General features: G+C 43.4%; 1 protein-coding gene across 3 annotated transcripts in view; it reads right to left on the reverse strand.

Moving 5' to 3' along the window:
• The window catches only part of UVRAG (UV radiation resistance associated), a 145,568-nt gene that overhangs the window by 8,007 nt on the left and 114,941 nt on the right, over nucleotides 1–22,620 (reverse strand). For all 3 annotated transcript variants that reach the window (XM_090030753.1, XM_090030751.1, XM_090030752.1), the window contains one exon: nucleotides 14,052–14,143. In XM_090030753.1, the coding sequence (XP_089886879.1) occupies nucleotides 14,052–14,143 (92 nt within the window). The remainder of the gene's footprint in view (nucleotides 1–14,051; nucleotides 14,144–22,620) is intronic.

The raw sequence follows: 22,620 nt of genomic DNA on the forward strand, positions 1-22,620 counted from the left end.
TCAGAGACGGAGAGGACAGAAGTTACAACAACAGAATCTCTTTTACTCAGCAAATGCCAGTGGACACACGGCTGAACAATTAACAAATGTAACTGGAATAACTCCTGCTTTTAAATGTTCAGTTTCTCTAAGCAGGAAATTGCAATCATTTCGCTGCAGGGCATTCCCGCCCCCAGCCCCTCTCCAGCAGGGAAGAAAGCAAGCTAAGCATACTGCGGTTTTATGAACAGGACCAAACAACGGCAAGGGATGACGAGGTCGAACAGTCATAAACTACTGTGAGACCATTTCAGGCTGGGCATAAGAAAGAATTTCTTTACTGTCTGAGCCCCCAAAGTCTGGAACAGCCTGCCATCAGAGGTGGTTCAAGCACCTACATTGAACACCTTCAAGAGCAAACTGGATGCTTATTTTGCTGGGATCCTATGACCCCAGCTGACTTCCTGCCCTTTGAGCACGGGGACTCGATGATCTTCCGAGGTTCCTTCCAGCCCCAATGTCTACGAAATCTATGAAATCTCTGAAAGGGGGCAGAAGGACCAACCTTAACCAATAGAGAGTGATAGGAAGAGGGGGCACTCAGGCAGACAGCATAAGCTGCAGCTACACTCCCAGACTGAAAAGATTAAGCACGGATTTTCTCCACATACTTTTTATATGGTAGTTAAGGAAAAACAACAGGTACTGTACTTCTGCAATCTGTGAATGACCATGTCATAGAAGAAATGCATCATTGGGGATAGCTAAATAAAGCAGCAAGGACAATTAATGAATTCTAAAAGTATTGGGGAAAAAAACCCATATAACTCAACATTTGTATTCTAACTGCAGCAAATTTAGGACAAATTCATCCTTGATGTCATTTCATGCAAGTGGAGATGCACCAAGGATTATTTGCTCAGGACTGAGCAACTCAGGGGGTGAGCACACACTTTTCCTATTCTCAAGTTTCCCGTTTCACTATGGCTTAGCATTTTCCTTTTACTTTACTTGCAAAATAAATACTTCCATGTTTGATCAAGTAAAGCCATCAACTGCACAGCAGCCTGCAATCATAACCTAAAAGAGAAGGTAGAGAAAACTGATTTTCTACAACCTTAAAAATAAAAGTGTTCTGCATCTAGAGAAGTATAAGTAGGTTACTGCCTACAGGAGAGTCACTGTATAAAATATCACATATGGTAGTGAGTGAATTTGCAGTATATGCCTTCCCTAACTAGGTGTTGTCCAGCAAACAATAACTGATTAGCTTTTGGATTTTAGGTAAAGAGCAAGTTAGTTATTCAAGTGATTAAGTAGTGTAGTCCATTCATGAACTCAAGCTAATGTATTGTTGAATCAGTAATGTTCGTGGACAGAATTTTTTTCTATTTGAAAAAGGTGTGAAATTTAGCTGCCTAGCAGCTTTGGAGATTGAAGTCTATTTATATAATCCATCCTTTACCATTTATATAAATGGTAAAGGATGGATGGTGACAGCATAAAAGGAATTCCTACAATGTTGTGCTAAGTTATAAACCCTAACCTGAACTACTGCTAAAGGTGAGTTGGTTTGGACTTCAACTGAAATTACTTGGCTCATCTTCAGATATTGCAAACAGATGTTGACACCTGTCTACACAAGTTGCCCAAAACCAGTGAAATGACTTGGTGAATTGCCATGTGACCATAATGACTTTCAATCATCAGCCTGGATCAGGTTGGACTCAGTGAGCTGAGGGGCAAAAAAAGAACTGGTGCTGTGAAAAGGAACTTATAAATAAAAATGCAGAAGCAGACTCACATTTACAGGGCATTACAAATACAACCTTACCTCCCTGGCAGAACCTGAATGTTTCAACTGTGTGCAAATCTCAAATGCCAAATTATAAGAAGCATTTACGCCTTACAAGCTACATGAAGTTACAGTACCAGCTGCTCAAATATAAAGCACACATCTGTGACAACCTTACTGTCTCCCTTGAAGTCTGTATAGAGTATTCTTCCTCAACTAATTGGTAGCAAAACCCTCTGGATACTCTTACAAGCAACTATTGTGCAAGAGACAGGAATTCAGCTACGGGGCAATACAAACACGAGAATTTGAAGATTTTCAAAAATCTGCTTCTCCACCATATTTCAAAGGTTCGTCTTTTTTTCCGCCCCCAGTCAAGAGATTTGAGTTGCAATCTGTTCACAGCTATATGTAAAAATGTTCCTTCAATCAGATTCACTTGTGATTATTTAATCCGCCTGCAACAGGCTCTCAGAAACTGTAAAGTATTATGAAAGATGAAATACAATTCACAGTCGCACATATGTGTCTTTCCCTCCTTACCAAATGTTTCCTCTGAGGAACATTACTAGATCACAGCTGGTCAAAATACTAAATCTTGATAGTCTGGCCAGGTGCCAAAATCCACAGCTACAGCGCTATGGTATGAGAATACTTTTAAAAAAAATAACTTAAACACCATTTGATCTTTTTTGTTGCAAATGATGACCTCATGGCAGTAAGAACTCTAAATGAAGGTGTTTAAGTTGGTTTACAGCCATTTGAAATGTTTGAAGCTCCAGCCACAGCTTGGAGCCAATATCATGTCAGCTGTGCTAAAAAGCAATAATAGTTTCTCACCTTCTTAAGGATTACTGCTTAAATAACGCACAATAAATGACAGGGATGCAAAAGGTGCCAAAAGGAGGCTGCCAATATGAGGTTAAGGTGAAATTACATCTTTGGCACCTAAGAAATCCTGACATAAGTTGTTTAAAAAGTTCATAAATTAAGCTACTAGAGTTTTCAAAACTGGGCAAACGCTACTTTTTATCTGTCTCTTGAACCCGGCAGTATAAAATGAAGAACAACTTTTAGGCACGTAATTTGATGACTAGATCACCGAGACCAAGTGATACCTTGTGGGAAAACTTGTACTAAGTGGTATAAAAGTGAGACTTCCCTAAACACCAACTAAAAAATGAATCTAAAGGAGCTTTTTGTGCTAATCAGAGGTGTTCAATGCATCGCGTTGTCTATTCGTTTACTAGACAGCATGAATCTAAACTGCATTCTTCATTAGCTGCTGGTGCTGCTTTTATGGCATCTCACCTACTTTTCTAGGGATGCTGCACAATTCGACTAAACAGAAATTGTACAGAAGAGTGAAACTCATAAGGGAAGGCTTAGATTTGATTTCAAGTCCGCAGTGCTTCAAAAGAGCCTGATCTGTGAAAGAGAAACAGCTCCATCAATGAAGAGATGAATATAAACAACTGTTCTCTCTCAAGATTATACAGTCTAAGTTTCAGTAATCCTCAGAAGCCAAAGCAAGAAAATACCCTAGAGAATGAAATCCTAAGAATAATATGGCTGTACAGGGCCCTCCACATCAGCAAAAACTGCTCTTGAAAAGAAGCTGCTTTTCTGGAAGCCCCTTAAACTCTAAGACAAAGAAAATGTGGAAATAGAAAGACTTATTTTCAAAGGAAAAAGAAGAAACTTGGAGAACCACAATGTGGATAGGTTAATCAACAGTTTTGCCTCATTGTCTTTCACCTTAAAAAAAAAAAACAGTCTTCCTCCAGCCTTATGAGAAATGCAAGTCTTGAAATGCTGTAAGCCTCACAGAAAATGAGGGTTGAAGGGACATGAGGAGGTCACATCTAGTCCAACCCCCTGCTCAAAGCAGGACCAGCCCCAACTGCATCATCCCAGCCAAGATTTGTCTACCCGGGTCTTAAAAACCTCCAAGGATGGAGACTCCACCACCACTCTGGGTAACCTGTCCCAGTGCTTTACTCCATCACTGTCATAACAGTGTGTAGACACTGCCGACTCTAGCTTGATGTTGCCTACAGACAGAAAATAAATACATAACGTATTTTATGCATCACGTATAAAAAAAAATAATGTTTTTCAGAAGAAATATGTAAACACAACAAAATACAGATGCCAGGAGAGAAGCCACTGGGGAACCTGAGAGTTTGGAAGCTTGCAAATTCAAAGCAGCAAATCATTTTTGTCGAGATGAGAAAACATGTGCATTAATCATTTGCACTCCCCTGGAGAAACCAAAGCAACACAAATCTCACCAGGCAGAGAGATGCAGAAGTAACACCATGGGGAAATTAAAGCCTGACCCACAGATACTGAAACGTGCTGTAGACTTACAACGGGGTTAAGGGCAGTCTTAGGGCTACAAGCCGAACAAAGGAATTTGTGAAACGTCATGCTAAAAAGAAGAAAAAAAAAATGCCTCTCAAACAGATACACTCAACGGGTGGTTGCCAAACTAATCCAGACAGGAATTTAGGGGAAAGGATCTTTTGCAGAAAGTTAGGTTGTTTTAAAGAGGTGACAGGTATTCTCAAATGTAAGCTGATGCCTATCTTGAGAAAAAGTGAAGCTGAATGAAGCATTTAATCTCCCCTAACACTTCCAGGGCGTCCAGGTGCTGCAATGGGATTAGTAGCAGAAGACAGCTGCACCTCTGCAAGGCTGGTTTCTCTTATAAGACTATCACAACAGTGACTAAAAGAAAGAATACGACGGCCCCTAGCGGACAACGGGGCATGCACATTATTCCAACTGCCCACAGGGGTTCGGGGCAGAGACAGGGTAGGAATACGTGCAAGTAGATATACTGGATCTTGATACACAGAAGAATTTTAAGCTAGTTGGTATAAAGCCACCCTATCACTCTGCTAAGGTGGTTTCTATAAAACGGTGCCTAATTATTTTAGGCTGCAAAGAAGTGTGGAAGACTGATGCAAACAGAATACGTGTGGCACAGGTGCAGTATTCATGAAGTAAGGTGGTACCGGACCCCAGTGCAATTCATGAAACAGATTTGTCAGAGCATTCTGACCAGAAGATGAATGGTTTTATTTAAGTGCCAAGTGCATATTTTTTTGCAATTTCTTAGTCGGTCTAATGAAAGGTATCATCTCTGAACCAAGAGTTTTGCATTTCTTTTAATCTATTAACATAGTCTCTCCATTATCATTACCGACACAATCAAAACTGGAGGCTTGGCCAATTAAAATGCAAAGACAATTCACAGGGATCTAAGCAGTACCCCTGTCGGTCTGAGCACAAAAGGCAGGTGAAGTGTTTGGGTAGAGGTGATATCTTTTATTATTAAGTTGGCCTAATAAAAGAGATTGCCTCTACCCAAAGACTTTGCAAGACAATTCACAGGTTTCCAAGAGCGTCTTAACAGAATAGTCTTCCTAAAAGGCCAAGTTAGTCTCAAGAAACCAGGCTGTGCACCAGAACAACTAGACCAATTCAGGTCCTTTCTTCCATGTACCCTAGACAGGCCCCAGTGGTGCATTAGGCATGCTTTTAATATAAAACATTTTGCCGTGCATAAAGTTAAGATATTTTAAAGATAAGGTGTATATCTTGGAGACTCCTGGTCCAATGGGTTTCTGCATGGGTGCATTAGAGATTTGCACTGATGGAGTTTACCTCCCCACCCCACCTCTCCCCCACAGTCCAGACAAATCCCAGGACTTTTAACCTACAAGGAAGAACTCCCAATAGGAATCCTGACAGAGTTAGTTATTGGCAGCAAGCAAAGAGAATTACTCGTTCACAAATGGAATACTTGAATAGATACGTTTGCTTAAGTAAACCAGATCTATAATAAAAAGTCATGGTTTCCTCTTTGAATTCATAACCGGTCCCTGTACCCTAATTTAATAGAAAAAGGCTAGCAAAAGCATTAAAACAAGAGCTAAAAAGATGGCACACTGCCAATCTTTCAATGTTCATTTATTCATTCATTCAATAGCATCTTCTGAAGACACTGTAAGACCTTTTCTTTAAGCAAGATTTAGTTTACTCTATTACACTGCATTTTATTTTTTAAAGATTTTTTATCCGTCATTATAATTGATCTTGATTTTTATTTCCAGTTATTCTGAGTCCCTCGCAGAGGGCACAAATCTAATACATTCATGTTATTCAGTTATGCCCTGAATTGTGCTCACTCAACTGAAAGCATGAAGTGGCTGCTGAAAACAATGTTGTTTAAAGAGGAATTGTAGAATCAACATGAATTAAGTCAACACGAGTCAAGTCTAGGGCAGAGGAGATCTAGAATAGCAGTAGCCACATTGAAGTGCCCTGTATGCCTTGTGGCGCAGCCAGACCGGAAAGGGCTGTGACAAGCACAAACTGCTGCTTGTGTCGGGGTTTAAGCCTAAAACAGGCAGGAGCAACCAATTCGGCTACAGCCCTCCCCAGTCTGACCCCTAACACTCCTCCCAGAAACAAGGTGTGGGGTGCAGGTTGAACCATGCCACGTGCCTCTGTTTCCAGAGGGAGTGGGGGAGATGGGGACAATGACCCAGAAGGACTGTGGCAGAAGTAGCAATTCCTGCCTGCTTATCTAGATACTCATGGAGCTGGTCCACTTTGCTGCAGTGGTGATGCCAGTATCACCCCAGTTGAGAACCACTGGGTGCTTGTACACGTGATGAAAAACCGGCTGTTGTTGCGGTTTAATTGAGTCGCGCTGTACATGTGGGGGTTTTATTACAATTTAAATGAGTTTCCTACATTGCAAACTAAACCACATCCGCAGGTAGCTTAGTTTGCAACATAGCTGTTTTTAATGTTGCAGCCTCTGACAGCTCCCCCACCACTTGGGAGAGGTGGGGTAAGGCAGAAGCAGTGAAGGGCCTGATCCCTCCCCACCACCTCCTGGTGCCTGTCCACATTTCCTGCAGCTGGGGGGGGGGCGAGCTGCCGATAGGCCAAGCAGCCCCTGAGCTGCAGAAGGCCCCAGTCCTTCCTACCGCAGCAGCGGCACCCTCTGGGGCCACCCAGGAGGGCTGCTAGTGGGAGGGTGCTCCCCAGCTTGGGCTCAAGAACCAGTTGGATCAGGCTGGGTGTTACCTGTAAGCCAGGGCAACACCCGCCTGCTAGCCACCAGCCGAGGGGGGCACCGTCACCGCCATGGAGGAAAGGACCTGGCCCCATAGCACAAGGGCTGCTTGGCCCACTGGCAGCTCGTCCCCCGCCAGCTATGGGAGAGGCAGGCAGGCTCCGTAGGGGGTGGGGGCAGGATTGGGCCCCTCACCGTAACAGCGATGGAAGCTCCTCAGTTAAAACGGTGGGTTTTTCATCATCACAATTTAAAACTCACTGTTTCAATTTAGGAAACTAAACCCCTGTCACATGTAAAGTGGCCACTGGGAGGGGGAGGGGGAGGGGAAGGGGAACCAGTAGTCTAAAACAGAAAACAAAAGACTCAATGACAATTACTGGGAAGACAAATTAAAAGAACAACTGGACCAGACATAAGGAAACGCACACTTCCAAATTAGAAACCAACAAAAAGCAACCTGGAAGTACCTTGGCAGACACCTTTGCTATGGGCGACGCAGTCAGGAGGAGACCACTCACCCCTTTTATTCTGACAATCTTCACACAGTCCTGGTGGTGTGCGTGTTTGCTTAGGCGTACAGAACCACATATTAGCCACACACATGGTATATATGCAGTCAAGTGTATATGCACACAATTGCAAATGTCTGACTTGGAAAATCTGGTCCATTATCTCCCCCTTGAGTAAGGCTCCCCGAAAAGGCCCATTTCCATTTATATTATTAGGAAGTACTAGGAAGGATTGTTTAGAATCATTAGCCCTAAAAAGAGAGAACAACTATGCATTGCAACCTCAGAGGCGAGAATGAAATGAGGCATAGACACTCTTTGGGGGAATACGATACTCCCAGAGAACTATGCCTCATATTGATACATGCTTTGAAATATCAGTAAGCCAAAAATGTGTTTCGTCTTGCTAATGACCGTATATCACTCCGAGAAATAACCATCTCTGTAAAGACAAAATCCCTAAAGGATAATGAAGGATTCCATCATTGGCACTTCAAAGCAAAGGGCGAATAAAGCAAAAAAGGAATATCTAGAATTGTGTGTCTGGTTGTAGAAAATTATTCCTGTTTAATCCATCTTAAAGAAAACTTACCCCCCTCTGTGCTGAAACACAACTGAAAATTTGACTCCCTTTACAATACTATTAGGTAGATATAAGCCTTTCAGAAATCAGGTCAGAGCCCCATTCTCTTTCTGCCAGGGCTCTAACATGCTTTCCAAAGGGTATTCAAAACAGGTTAGTCTTTAAGGGTAAATCACAGAAACAGAAAATAAGGGTTGGATGGGACCTCAGGAGGTCATCTACTCCAACCCCCTGCTCAAAGCAGGACCAGCCCCAACTAGATTAACACAGGGAAAGCTTAATCTAGCCGGGTCTTAAAAACCCCCAAGGATGGAGATTCCACAATCTCTCTGGGTGACCTGTTCCAGTGTTTTATAGTTTCATAGTTTCTAGGGTCGGAAGGGACCTGAGCAGATCATCCAGTCCAACCCCCTGCCATGGCAGGAAAGAGTGCTGGGGTCAAACGACCCCAGCAAGGTATTCATCTAACCTCCTCTTAAAGCCCCCCAGGGTAGGAGCCAGCACCGCTTCTCTTGGAAGTTGGGTCCAGATCCTAGCCGCCCTGACCGTGAAGTCGCGCCTCCTGATATCTAACCTAAACCTACCCTCTGCCAGCTTGTGACCGTTATTCCCGGTCACTCCTGGCGGTGCTCGGGGGAACAGGGACTCCCCCAATGCCTGCTGGTCCCCCCTGACTAGTTTGTAACAGGACACTAGATCCCCCCTCAGTCGTCTCTTGTGCAGGCTGAACAGGTTCAGGTCCCGTCGCCTCTCCTCGTAGGGCCTGCCCTGCTGCCCCCGATCATGTGAGTGGCCTCCTCTGGACCCTCTCCATGCTGTCCACATCCCTCCTGAAGTGTGGTGCCCAGAACTGGATGCAGTACTCCAACTGCGGCCTGACCAGTGCCGCATAGAGGGGAAGGATCACCTCCTTGGACCTGCTCGAGATGCAGCTGTGGATGCACGACAAGGTGCGGTTGGCCCTCCTGACTGCATCCCCACACTGCTGGCCCATGTTCATCTTGGAGTCAATGATGACCCCCAGATCCCTTTCCGCCTCCGCGCTGACAAGAGGGGAGTTCCCTAACTTGTAGGTATGGTGCCGGTTGTTCCTCCCGAGGTGCATCACCTTCCACTTGTCTGTGTTGAAACCCATCCTATTCTCGTCCGCCCACCCCTGTAACCTGTCTAGGTCTGATTCTAGCCTGTTGCATCCTTCCAGTGTGCCCACGTCCCCCCACATCTCAGTGTCATCAGCAAATTTGAACAGGGTGCTTTTTACCCCCTCGTCCAAATCACTGATGAGGATGAGTTGAATAGTGCGGGCCTGAGGACCGAGCCCTGGGGGACCCCACTGCCCACGTCCTTCCAGGCTGAAAATGACCCATCCACTACCACCCTCTGGGTGCGGCCCTCCAGCCAGTTGGTGACCCATTTGACCGTGTGGGTGTCTACACCACAGCCCCCAGTTTCTTAATGAGAACGGGGTGAGAGACAGTGTCAAAAGCCTTCCAGAAGTCCAGGAAGACTATATCCACTGCTACCCCTGCGTCTAACGATCTGGTTATTTGATCGTAGGCGGCCACCAGGTTGGTCTGACAGGACCTGCCACTGATGAACCCGTGTTGGTTGCCCCTAAGCATGCAGTCCCCTGCTGGCCCCTCCTGGATGTGTGCCAGCATAATTTTCTCGAACAGCTTGCCTAGGATCAAGGTAAGACTAACCGGCCTATAGTTTCCCGGGTCCTCCTTCCTGCCTTTTTTGAAGAAGGGGACCACGCTGGCCCTCTTCCAGTCCTCCGGTACCTCGCCAGAGCACCACGAGTGCTCGTACAGCCATGCCAGGGGACTTGCAATGACCTCGGCCAGTTCCTTTAGACCTCTAGGGCGGAGATCATCCGGGCCGGCTGACTTGAATACGTCCAACCCCTCCAGAAGCTCCCTAACTAAATCCTTGCTAACCTGTGGCCCAGGTGTGCCTCCCCCGGGGCCCGATGGGGGCCTAGCACGGAGGTGGCTGTTCTGGTCCCTACTTATGAAGATAGAGGCAAAGAAATCGTTAAACATGTTAGCTTTGCCATCTGGTGTGACAACCAAGTTTCCCAATGCATCCTGCAAGGGCCCCACATTACCCGGGACCTTCTTTTTACCCCCTATGTATTTAAAAAATTCTCTACTCTCCTCGTGAGAATTTTTTCCTAATATCCAACCTTAGCTTCCTTTGCTACAACTTGAGCCCATTGCTCCTTGTTCTGTCATCTGCCACCACTGAGAAAAGCCCAGCTCCATCCTCTTTCGAGCCCCTCTGCATGTAGCTGAAGGCTGCTATTAAATCTTCCCTTCTCCAGACTAAATAATCTCAGTTCTCTTAGCCTCTCCTTATAAGTCACATCTCCCAGCCCCCAAACCTTTTTCATTGCCCTCCACTGGACTCTTTCCTATTTGTCCACATCCTTTCAGTAGTGAGGGGCCCAAAACTGAACGCACTACTCCAGATGTGGCCTCACCAGTGCTGAATAGAGGGGAATAATCACTTCCCTTCACCTGCTGGTAACACTCCTACCAATGCAGCCCACAATGCCATTAGCCTTCTTGCTAATAAGGGCACACTGCTGATTCACATCCATCTCATTGTCCACTGTAACCCCAGGTCCTTTTCTGCAGAGTTGCTGACTGGCTAGTCAGTCCCCAGCCTGTACTGGTGCATGGGATTGCTTCAGCCTAAGTGCAGAACTTTGCACTTGTCTTTGTTGAGCCTCACGAGATTTCTTTTGGTCCAATCCTCCAGTTTATTTAAGTCTCTTTGAACCTTTGCCCTACTCTCCAGTGTACCTACTATTCCCCCCAGCTCAGTATCATCTGCAAACTTGCTGAGGGTGCACTCCATCCCATCTTCCAAGTCGCTAATCAAGAGATATTGAACAAAACTAGACCCAGGACTAACCTAGCTTGATACTGGCTCTCAGCTAGACGTTGTGCCATTGATTACTACCCTTTAAGCCCCATGATCCAGCCAATTTTCTATCCACTGTACAGTCTGTTCCTCTAACCCATACTTCCTTAGTGTCACGAAAGCAAGCAGGCTGGTCAGGGATGACTTGTCCTTGGTGAATCCATGCTGCTCCTAATCACCTTCTCTTCCAAGTGCTTAGAAGTGGATTCCTTGAGGACCTGCTCCAAGATTTTTCCACGGACTGGGGGAAAATCATTTTCAGTCCTGAGCAAATGCAGGGGCCCCGTAGCTCACAACCGTGGATCATTTTAGCACTTGTGTACCTCAGTGACAGTTATATAATAAGCTTAAGAAACATCTACATACTGTAGGCAACCCCTTTTTAATGTGACTTGTTACAGGATCAGAGCTAACAGAGGGAGAAAAATTCCTTAGACAAGTCAGATTCACTGCTGGAATCATTTGTGTTACATATCTGGGATTAACTGGCCCAGGGAAAATAAATCTGTATTCCATAGATTCTGCTGAGTTCTAACCCAATAATCTTTTACATCATATTGGTGTTGGTGCTTATTCCCATCCATGATGCTTATTATAATTTTGTATTTCCATATTTTTCCTTTCCATTGCCTACATTATCTTTCAAACACAACTAAATCAGATTTGAATAGCAATCTAGGTCACTTATTAAATTGGTATACCTTTCACAAACTATGCTGTATAGTGACCTGGTTTCTTGTGGGAGACAAAACAGGTAAAGACCTAGGTGTTGGCCTTAAAAAGACTAATCCTTTCCCCATGCAAAAGGCATAAAAATAAGGGCTAGGAAGGACAACTGTGTTCACAGACCATTAGTGAGGTCTCCTAGGTCTAAACTGCCAGGGAGGGTATGACAGGGGATAGATCACTCTAGATAAAAACCGTTTGTATATTCATTACTGCCACTGTCGGCAACAGCTTAAACTAGCAGGGGACAACCAGGGCAGCAACCCTGGGCACAATTTGGAGGGTTAAGGGGACAGAAAAATAACAGCAGTTGCCACAACTGTGCAATTGCACTGGCAGCACAGCAACAGCCACAAAAAGTCACTGCTGTCCCCATGCGTCCCACTGTCCCGGGCACCTGGCTGCCTTGTTACACCTGTCAGACTGGATACTGGGCTTGACAGACAGTCTGACCCAGTATGATACTTCCTATGTTCCTCTGTCTTGTCACTATTAAAGGCTGCAGGGCAGGCATGAACTTCATGGCTGAGAAAGTGAACTCCAGAAAGAAATTATCTAGAAAACTTCAAGGAAGTTTTGTAGAGGGAAGATTATTATCTGGGTTAGGCTGTTATTGTGTTAAGTCTTTCTTCCACATAGCTGATCGATCCCTTAGTAGCCCTTCCACACAAATGAAGCCAAGGTAGCGTTTGTTTCAATCCAGGACAATAGGTCCTAGAAGGAAGACACTGTGCTATGGCTGAAGGGTGACACCCTGTTTTGCAAAGACAGAGTTGAGAAACTACCCATCCAAGCCAGGGACAGTCACACAGCGTTCCCCAAGGTTTGCTTCCATCACCTCCGCTGTCCAATGTTTTATGCAAAGCTGCCGGGGCAACAGAATTAACAAGAGTCTGGAATACAGGAGCATTATTTAAACATCACAGTAAATGCCTTCACAGACAAAGAGATTTATTTGCAGTATTCTGTTCTATACAACTCTGTCTAGCTCCAGAGTGCACTGGCTTTTCTTTTCCAGTGCCAAGCTAACCTAGGGGCATTGAAAAAACCTAATGCACTTAGAAGTTGAGACCATGGCTGGAAAGAGAGTTATCTAGAGGGTTTCAAGGCAGTTCTACGATCGCCATTTATTCATGAGTTTGCAATGCATAGATTCACAGAATTTTAGGGCTGAAAGGGACCTTGTGAGGTCATCGGGTCCAGCCGCTGCACTACAGTAATGGGTTTGTTTGAGATGACAGATAGGATATTATGCTGGGCTGTGCAAAGCTTTGGTTGTTGATTCAGTTTGGCATAGATTTGGCCCGATCGAATCAGGAGACCCTTTAACCTCTCTGAATCCATTCAGAGATTTGATGATTTGGACGTAGACACAGGTTTAAATATTTTTTCTACATACCTCAAAGTACCAGACAGCTCACAAATACTGAGATGCTGGGGCAGCTAAAGCGTCTCACAGTCGGGGAGTCCTAGCATGCTTGGCAGTGGACTAGAAGCACTTCCGGTCCACTGGGGAGTGCATGGGGGACCCTCACACCCTCTGGCTTGGTGACTGGTGCCTCCTGGGTCTGGGGGGACACCTGCAGCCCTCCTGCAGCTGACTGCCGAGCTGGGCAGGCATGTGGGGGGGGCACACTCCTGTGGGATGCTCCCTCCGCCCCAGCATCACAGTGTTCACAAGCTGCACCCGGTACCTCGAGGTATGTAGAAAAAACATTTAAAGCTGTGTCTATGGCTGAATTGCTTTTTCTACAAATCAACATCGAATCTTCAGATTCAGATTCGGCCAAATCAAAAAAATCAGGACAGTGCTCTGAATCAGCAAATCAAATCACAGTCCTTGATTCAGGCCAAATCTGAATTGAATATGGCCCATTTTGCACACCCCTAACACTATCCTTGAAGGCAACTCAGGTTCAGGTATTGCACAATATGGTTGCCCATTTAATACTATGAACTGTGCTGATCTTAATTCGCCAAGTCTCCACTGGCTTCTAATGGTGCTGTATTATTTAATTGAAGGTGGTGACCAATCCAAAGACCTGTGCTACTGCAGGCATTGGCTTCCTGAATGAAGATCATCTCACTCCCTGCAAGTTACCTTACTACTGGAAAGTACTTCTTTTAGTGTCCCTAAATACAAAGAAAATGGAATGATTGAACTTCCCTGGCTGGTCCAGAGTTTTCGGGCCTAAACCTTATCTTGAAATGTTTTCCCCACCTCTGGCATATCTTGCTTAACATTCGCTGGCATATAATGCCATTACCCGTAGGAGGAAAGGAGAGTTTGCTATGATGTACTCCATGCTGACAACATTTAAGAACTTTCATTGTGAAAGGGAGCTGCAGAGCACATGCCACTAAAAAAAAAAAATCTGGATAAACTAAAATTTGCTGTAGTTTCTAACCTATAAAAGAGGCACTTACCATCTGACCATTAGCCCATGCTCCATGAAGTTTTTCAGGTTAGGAAGAGTTTGCCTGAGATCTGGAGTACCCAGTCCATGTTGATACCTAAGCTACAAAGACAGAATTATTAGAATTAGTAGGGCTTTCCAAGTTCTATGCTATATTTCAAAACTGGGTGTAGAGGATGCACAGGTTATTCACTAGCTTTCAGAATAAGAGTTAAAGGATAGCCAATTAATTCAAACTGGGGGCCGGGGGGAGGAGGAAAAAGAAGTCATAAGTTTGCTATCCTTTAGGAACATTTTAAATGCAAAGTTCCATAATAATGGATTAGCAAAAGCCCTGAGGACAATGATAAAATAATCAGTCAACCTGATCATTAATCCTTGTTATAGTATAACTGCTTTGTTTCCTGCACACTATAGGAATGTGCTCTCCCTATAAAGTGGGTTGATAAAACATGGGGGGCTTATATTTCAGTGCTGCATTCCACCACTCATTGGCTCAAAAACAGCAAAAATTGTTTACACATGGGTATCCAAGCACTGTCTGTTCTTATGAAAATATTACCCTGATCCATATGCTAAACTAAGAGGTATGTTTTTGGGATGGTGGATTAGGAATTATCCTCATAATATCCAACACTGATAATGAACTTTTACATATTAATTCCTCCATGTAACATTTATAATTTTGACTGTAGCAACTTATTTATTTAAAAAAAAAAAAAAGTCTGACTTCTATTGTATCCTTAGCTACCTACTAGTTTTGACATATTTGGCACAGCAAATAGAGATGCATTATAAACAAAGTAGTTATTATAGTTCGTGTGTGTGTGGGGAACGTTATTACATTAACTCACCTGAATCCCCTGATTAGCATACTAATTCAAAAGTGCATGCAAATACTTGCTGATGAAGGAGGCCCAACGTTCAGTGAATGAGCTTTCTTAAAAGAAGTGATATTTTTCAATCCTCCCATCTCTGAGAATAATAATCTGCTGAGGCACAGACCTAATGTAGTTGCCTCAGTGCCAGTGTCTAACTTATCTTCTGGAAATGTAGTACCTCTTAGGAGAAGTATGCTTGGAATTATGAAAAGGTAGTTACTGAAAAGTTTAAGTAGTTTAATTAGAAAATGTGTATATGTAGAACTACCATTCAGCAGTGGTAAATCAGCAGCATAATCAGTTGTTAACGCTATGACTGCGTGAGTCTGGAGGGGGAAGGGGGGGGGGAATTGAGGCCCCCATGGTGAGGGCAGGAGTTGGGCATGGCTGGGGCTGCTGCTGCCCAGCTGGGGCAGTGCAGGGGGCCTGGGGCCCAGGACCATGTGCGGCTGCAGAGCCCAGGTGGGAAGTGGGATGGAGGCACGGGTGGCTTGTCCAGAGGGCAGCCGGGGGGCGGGGAAGGAGGGGCTTCCTACTGCTGCATGCACTCCCAGGGGGAAATGAAAAGCCATACCCCCCTCCAGATATGTGCGTGGGGCAGGGGCAGGCTCCCCCACCCTGCTGCCCTCCCCCCTAGGTGAGGCCTGGCGTGGCAGGACAGTGCGGTGGGGAAGCTCAGTCCATGGCCAGAGTACCAGTATATCAGGGATGCTCAGGGCCACAAACCAGTGGGGGGAGAAGGAGTGGGGCACACAGCCAAGGCTGGATCTAAGTCCTGGTGAGCGCAGGGGGTGGAGGGGCTCTGAGTGTCCATGATAAAAACCCTCAAATTTATAGGCATTTAGAATTTATTTTATTATAGTGATTGAAGCACTGGTAGGCTTCCAAACTGCATTAAAATTGTAAATATATCAATAAAACATTGTGCTCAACTGATACTATACACACACACGTACATATACATACATGTACACATACACACATGTACATATACACACCCATACATATATGAGTGGTGTTTCATTTTAATCATGGAAAAATGCAGATTTTGGGGGTTTAATTAGAGTAGTATTTGTGATTTTGGTTTTTTTAAATCATAGAAAACCAGGATCCCTGGTCATAACACACATGCCCGTTGCAGCCCTTGTCACATTCTGCCTAGTTTAAGTATTTATGTTTACTAAAAAAACATAAGAAACAACTCTATTTCATCAATTTACTAGAAATCCATGCCCATTATTTTATTCTGCATTATAAACTTCCAGGAAGGTCTTGGAGTCAAATATATCCTCCAGCCTTTGTTCACAGTATGAAAGACATCGCTTAACACACAGCCTACTGGAATAAGCTAGGCTGAGTGTGATAAATGAATACTGCCATTAGTATAGTTCAAAGTCACAGAGAGGAAATCACTGCCATTTCTGAGAAATAACTGCTTAGCACCTGGCACAATGTACTGACCCATTTAGCCGCAGTCAGAACAACTCCTTAGCTCTTCAGGATTATACATCTACGTAACTGGTAGAGCTTGCCTGGAAATTAGCATCATTCACTGGACACAATAGAAATTGAGCACTTTATGGATATCAGAATTTATTTTTCTCCTAATCCATTGTTTTAAAACAGTGTAAACTTTAAATTTTTCAGGGAAGAAAGCCCTGGGAGTTACTTCTAGGTTTTCAAAGGAAAAAAAAAAAACTGCTTAGGAAAAATAATTCTCAGCACTGGATTGTGCAACAGGAGGCCACTTTTACACACTTTATTATTTCCATATGAACAAAACTATGTGGCATGGTGGGCTGCAATGCATATTTTCTGATACAGTGACAGAACTTGGATTAGGACAACCATACAATGTAAATTACTGCATGATCAACCAAGCTCTCCTGATGGGATTACACTGGATTTGGTTAAGCAAAGAACTAGCCTAGAGCAAAAGAAAAAGAGAAATTTACAATAAAAATCAAAGACATTGCAGTTGGGTCTTCCCACCACAGCCAAACCTCTGCAATAGCTATTTTTTTTTTAATAGTTTCTTTTAAAATTCTAAGGTTTCACGGCATGAAAAGGACAGGATTAAAGGATTTTTCCCTTTAAGGCAGTCATGCACCCATTTCAAACACAGCCAGGATCAGAGGGCTATAGATGGGGAGGAGGGGGAAGACTATGCAGTATTAAATATGAACAAGAGCCTTGTTTCTAGTCAATCAGTTTTCTATTACCAAGGAAGTTCACAAATGCCACTGAACAGCAGCTTTCATGCTGAGCTCTGTTTAAAAGTTTAGTCGTTTAAACAGATATGCTAAAATGTGAACTCCATACTGTCATGTTGGCAATGCAGAGCAGTACCAGAACTCTGATCAAATTCCACTACTTCTACAGGAGTTGTAAATGAATAGAAACCTGTATTGTTCGGATATTTATGGTTAACATCACATGAAAACAAAAGCAGAAGCTTTAGCTTGGAACACAAAAGGAGGTACTGCCTGCAGAACAGCTTTCGCTGAGCAGGCAAAGAGTTAGGCAGCGACTGCATGGATGCTTTTACAATAAAGCAGCTACCAGAATCATATTCTCCCCGTGTCTGCCGGTCCTGCGGCAATTAATTTATAGACTAACATTTGCACCCTATAACAATAGTTCCAGACACAAGATTCCTTTTTAAAACCAAAATTCAAAATGGGCTAAAAAAAGGATACACGCACAGCTTTGAGCTCAAGCAGAGACGCGCTGCTTGAACTAAGCTTGCAAAAGACAGGAGAGGTCTACGGTGCATGGCCTGAAACGAGACAGAAGCCTGCCACGTAAGCCAGAATCATTGATTATATTCTCTACTGTTAGGCAATATGCACAGGAAATAAAAATACAACTTTGAGTGCTTGTTCTGCTGCTTTTTGAATACAGAGAACGTGGCTCAAACAACACAAAAGTCACACAAAAGACCTGAAAAGTCCAGATGAAGCGACTTGCTAAGACTTTTCCTTGGAGATAACTGTTCCTACCTAGGACGTTTTACTGTGATACCAGCTATCAGTTCTGCTGTTATGATGCCAGAGTAGTTAAATATGTCTATAACAACTCATGTATGCAATGATGGAGATGAGACTGAATGGGGTCACTAAGGTAATCCCACCAGAAAGGCCAAATTCAGAATTTCCCAGTCCATTTCCCACCTCCTCCTGACAAATGTGAATTAAGTCTGATTACCACTATCAAAATTACTTATCAGCCTGGAGACAGTCTGTATCATTTCTAAAATGCTATATAAATATTTTGGTGCTGGTCTACAAAAAAGCAGCTAACCATTACAATTAAACATAAAACACATACTACAGGTAACGTTGGGGATTAGTAGGAAGAAAGGCTTTCACTTTGTGACAACAGCATTGAACTCTCTCCCCTTCAGCTAGAGTGGTTAAGCAACTAGTCCTGCTGCTGCCATTCAAAATGATAATTTGATGTTGGATGCAAGCTAACGTTTGTTCTAGTTGAGTATTATAACCCCACCACCCCAATTATCTACAGGAAAATGTGCCTGTTTTCATTTCAGCGCACAGGGTGCTTCCATATGTTTAAAAATAAAAAAAGTAAAAGTAAAAACCCAAAACACCCTGTGCTTTACTTTAAACGTGGCACATTCCCTTGCCAAGCCCTGCACGTGCCCAGAGGAGGCAGCACATTACGTCAACCTGGCTCACCCAATGTCTGTAAAAGACTGGGCACTTTGGTGGGGTTTTTTGGCATTTTTATCTAATAGCTGTTTGAATCAACTTTGGCTAAAAGCGCCATAAAGCCCTGCTGAAGTGCCCCATCTTTATAGATGCTGCAGAGCCAGGTTGTAGGATTGCATTATTTCTTCAGGTATACTGCTTTTTTTTCCTGGTTTTTGGTTTTGTTTTAACATCCGCAAGCAGTCCCAAAATACATTTAATCTCAAATTTAATGAGGATAAAACATGTATCCTCAGAAGCGAAGGTAGTTATGCTAAGGATAAAACATGTATCCTCAGCTTAAACATGTATCCTCAGTAGATAAGGGCCTTTTGGATGGCTAGTGTGCGACTGCCGATATACCAATAATAAATCATTAAATTGCACTTTCCCTGCTAATATTCGGCTTGTGTGCAGCAACTTTCTTTCCCCCTAGGTTAGCATGAACAAAAATGTGTAGCACGCATGGAGAGGAGCAATCAAGAGATAACCAAAGTCTGATCGAGGACATGAACCTGCCTCCCAGCCAAGTCACTAACAAAACCCTCCCTGGAAACCTTCCCTTTAATGGATTAAGAATACAGCTACATAATGTGCTGCAGGAGAGGAGAGGAGCCAGCTATGAACAGTGTTAAATTTGAAGAACTGTGAAGTTTTAAAAGCTTGTATTTTTTACAAGGTTTAAAACTACTTATGGCAATACTTGGATTAGAACAAACAAACACAATAATCCTAGCTCTTTTTGCTATGCTAATTTCCTTTCTGCATTTCACACTTAAGGATAGGGAGAGTTACTCGTATTTTGATTTTACTTTTTGCTTCACGTTCATTAATATAGCTATAGCACCGCTTGAAATGCAGACACAAGCAGTTATTGGTTAGTGTGAAAAGATTCAGAACAACCTTCAAGGTTTGCAAAAGGGTGTTCCTCCTCTGCCCCTCTCCTGCTTTAAAAAAAAAAAAAAAATCTGGATTTGCCCCCGTTGTTTTTAGCAGCAGGTGCCATGTTTGAGGCTCATGACAAGAAAAATCCTGAGGAAAAAAAAAAAAAAAGCAGAAATTTGAGGAAATTACCTTAGGCATTTTAGGTACAAAATCAGCACAAGAAGCACTGAGTTCTCAGGAAAGGGGCAGGGATGGACGCACACATCTCTCCCTCCCCCCGCAGAATTTATTGCTTTTCTGATGCTTTTGAGGACATCCTCCTCATTTGGGAACTGGCTGCTCTGCCTTTACCTGCGAACATGAGCTTGTTCATTGAATAACTGGATAATACTCTTCCTTGTTGCAACACACTTCCACGGCCACCCACCCTGCGTGGAAACATGCGCCTACATTGTACTAGAACCTGTCGATCCCAGATTGGCCTCGCCAGCCACCTTCGGACCCACAAATAAGGCAATCACGGAAGACGATCATCCTCGACTGCGGGGGATTGCTGAGGACTGACACTACACGTGTTCTCAGTCGTACTCTTAGAAGAACACACCGATTAATCTTTTTCTTTACTTTTAAAAAGCACAAAAAGCCCATCCGGTGTCACTGCAAGCAAAGTCAACACTTCCTACTGGTCAGAAAAACACTGGCCTAGGCGCACAACGAAAGGTAGTTGGCTGGCGTGTACACAGCATTACAGCTCTTAGCACTCTTTGATCTGTTAACGGCAATGACGGCAAACAGGCACCCAATTGTTTTCCATTCTCTACCTCCGTTACTACATCCAGTAATGATGAAGAAACACGTCAGCCGAGTGTTTCTGCTGGTAGTCAGCCATGAAATAATGCTGAAACTGGAATAGTTAGGAGCTGGGGGTGGAGGTTTTCAAAGGCACAAGAGTCAATTAGGTGCTCAAATCCCACAGAAAGTTAATAGGAGTCAGGGCCTTAACTGCCTTTGAAAGCCATACACTTTTCAGCATTAGCACCACACGGACCTCCCGCAACTCCTGCTCCAAGGTCTCTGCAGAAAGACAATAAGGTTTATTATCTGGCCGGTTCTCTTTGCAAGGTTTTGTTTTGTTTAATTTAAACGAGGCTTTACTTCCACTACCGCAATAGCAACAGAGGCTCCATGTCAGCATAGCCCCATAATAAAGGCTTAGTTCATTAACACAAAGTAGAAGCTACATCAGCTGAAAAGCTAACTGCCCTGAATCGCAAAGCACCCTGATAAAACGGGGACCAAACTCGCCTCAATCTGTAACACGCTTGCCTTCAGGAACTTCCATCTCTAGACTGCAAGGTATAATTTTGCTTTAAATTACTAGGATTTGTAGCATCGAACTAAAGGGCCCGTTGTGACCTGAAAACTAAGAGCATTGAGAAACTAGATGGTTTAAGGAAACCAACCTCTAACAGTCTGTGCTGTTCTGGTACTCTGGTCACACGCACTGGAATCAGGATGAGGGAAAAGAAAGGAGGACTTTGTTAACCATTCCAGGTGAACATGCAAAAGTTAAATCTGAAAAGTGTCGGTATAACAGCTGTCTCCATTGTAGCTGACGCCGAGTCTCCAGCTACAGGGCAGATGTGGGAATAACAGAAAACACACCAGTATCACTCCTGGTAAAGAGTAGTTTGGGCTTTCCCCAGAATGAAGGCAACTCAATCATGAACATCACCAACAAGAAAATGCAAAAGGAATTACACACTGCTACCAAGAAATGTGGTATATTTCTACCCTGCATTTAACATGCCTTCATTTTTAAAGCATATAATTTGAACCATGGCAGATTTCTCCCTCCTGCTACTAACTTCACATTGCTTATAAATGAAAGACTGATTATTAACAGTCTCCCAATTAAGGCCTGCCTTTCTAGTCTATGGAATGGCAATGGTCAAACCTGCATTGCAACCACTACTGGAATTTAATAATCTGTATGATGTTAATTAGCCTTGATGGCCAGGAATGCATCATTCCATTTAATATAATTACATCGAGCCAGACAAATAAAAAGGGCATTTATTAAAGGCTGATAATCTTTATAATTGCCATTAGGTAAGTGCTACATCAAAACAGGACGGCAAGACAGGATAACAGTTGACAGCTCTTTGCAGGCTTGTGTTTTTGTAAACACACGCTTCCATCTGCTACTTATTAGTTGCTCTTCTGCATTAGTTTCTATTTTGCATCATCTTCCAAGATGGAAATGCAAAGTGGTGAGTTGCTAGTCATAACATTTCTGTTGCTGTGTGGAGCACTCGTGACTTTTGAACTGTACTCCAGGGAAATACTAGGTTGTGTAAGCAACTGAAATAATGGCTTGTGTTGCAAAAGACGACTACAGCTTTTCAGAAGGGGATACACAGAACGAATGACAATTTAATTGCAAAGAAAGCCACTCCATTTCAATATACAAAAAATTTCAAGTGATAAACATTCAATGGTTAATTGCACCTGGCACTAAATGCCAATGTTGAACCAAGATGTGCATAGTGGCTCGATTAGTATATCTTTAGCTGACAATTCAGGATGCTCCCTTTCTAAATTTGTCTCTTAAGGAATTTCATTTGTTTCCTTTCTTCTGCCATTGATAAATTGTGGTTTCCTTATTCTTAAAAATGCAGGGGCATTCTTCCAACACAGATAAGACAACCAAATTCGCATTGCCATCCGTCTCCAACCCGTTTTGTTGAGCATAATGCCAGTCTAGACCAAAAACTCATAGCACATTTGCATTTTCGCTAGTCTCTCAGCTGGCTTGGTATTTTTAAAATAGTAGAAGCAGCACAAGTCTCCTTGTGCAAAACAAACTAACAAACAAAATGAACTGTATAACATACGTAGCATATACAGTGACTGTATCGTAGCCATTGGGCATACCAATATTAATAGACGTTAAAAACACTAATTTCAACCGCAGAGCAATATAGCAACTCTAAATCAAGGAAAAATAACTGATGACCTTGTTGGTACATACCAATTTGAAGAATAAACATATGACCCACAACTTTGAGTACACAAACTTGAGAAACAGAAGCAGAAAAAT

The sequence above is a fragment of the Crocodylus siamensis genome, chromosome 1 (genome assembly GCF_052110815.1).
Source record: "Crocodylus siamensis isolate JL-2025a chromosome 1, ASM5211081v1, whole genome shotgun sequence".
In the NCBI taxonomy this organism is placed as follows: Eukaryota; Metazoa; Chordata; order Crocodylia; family Crocodylidae; genus Crocodylus; species Crocodylus siamensis.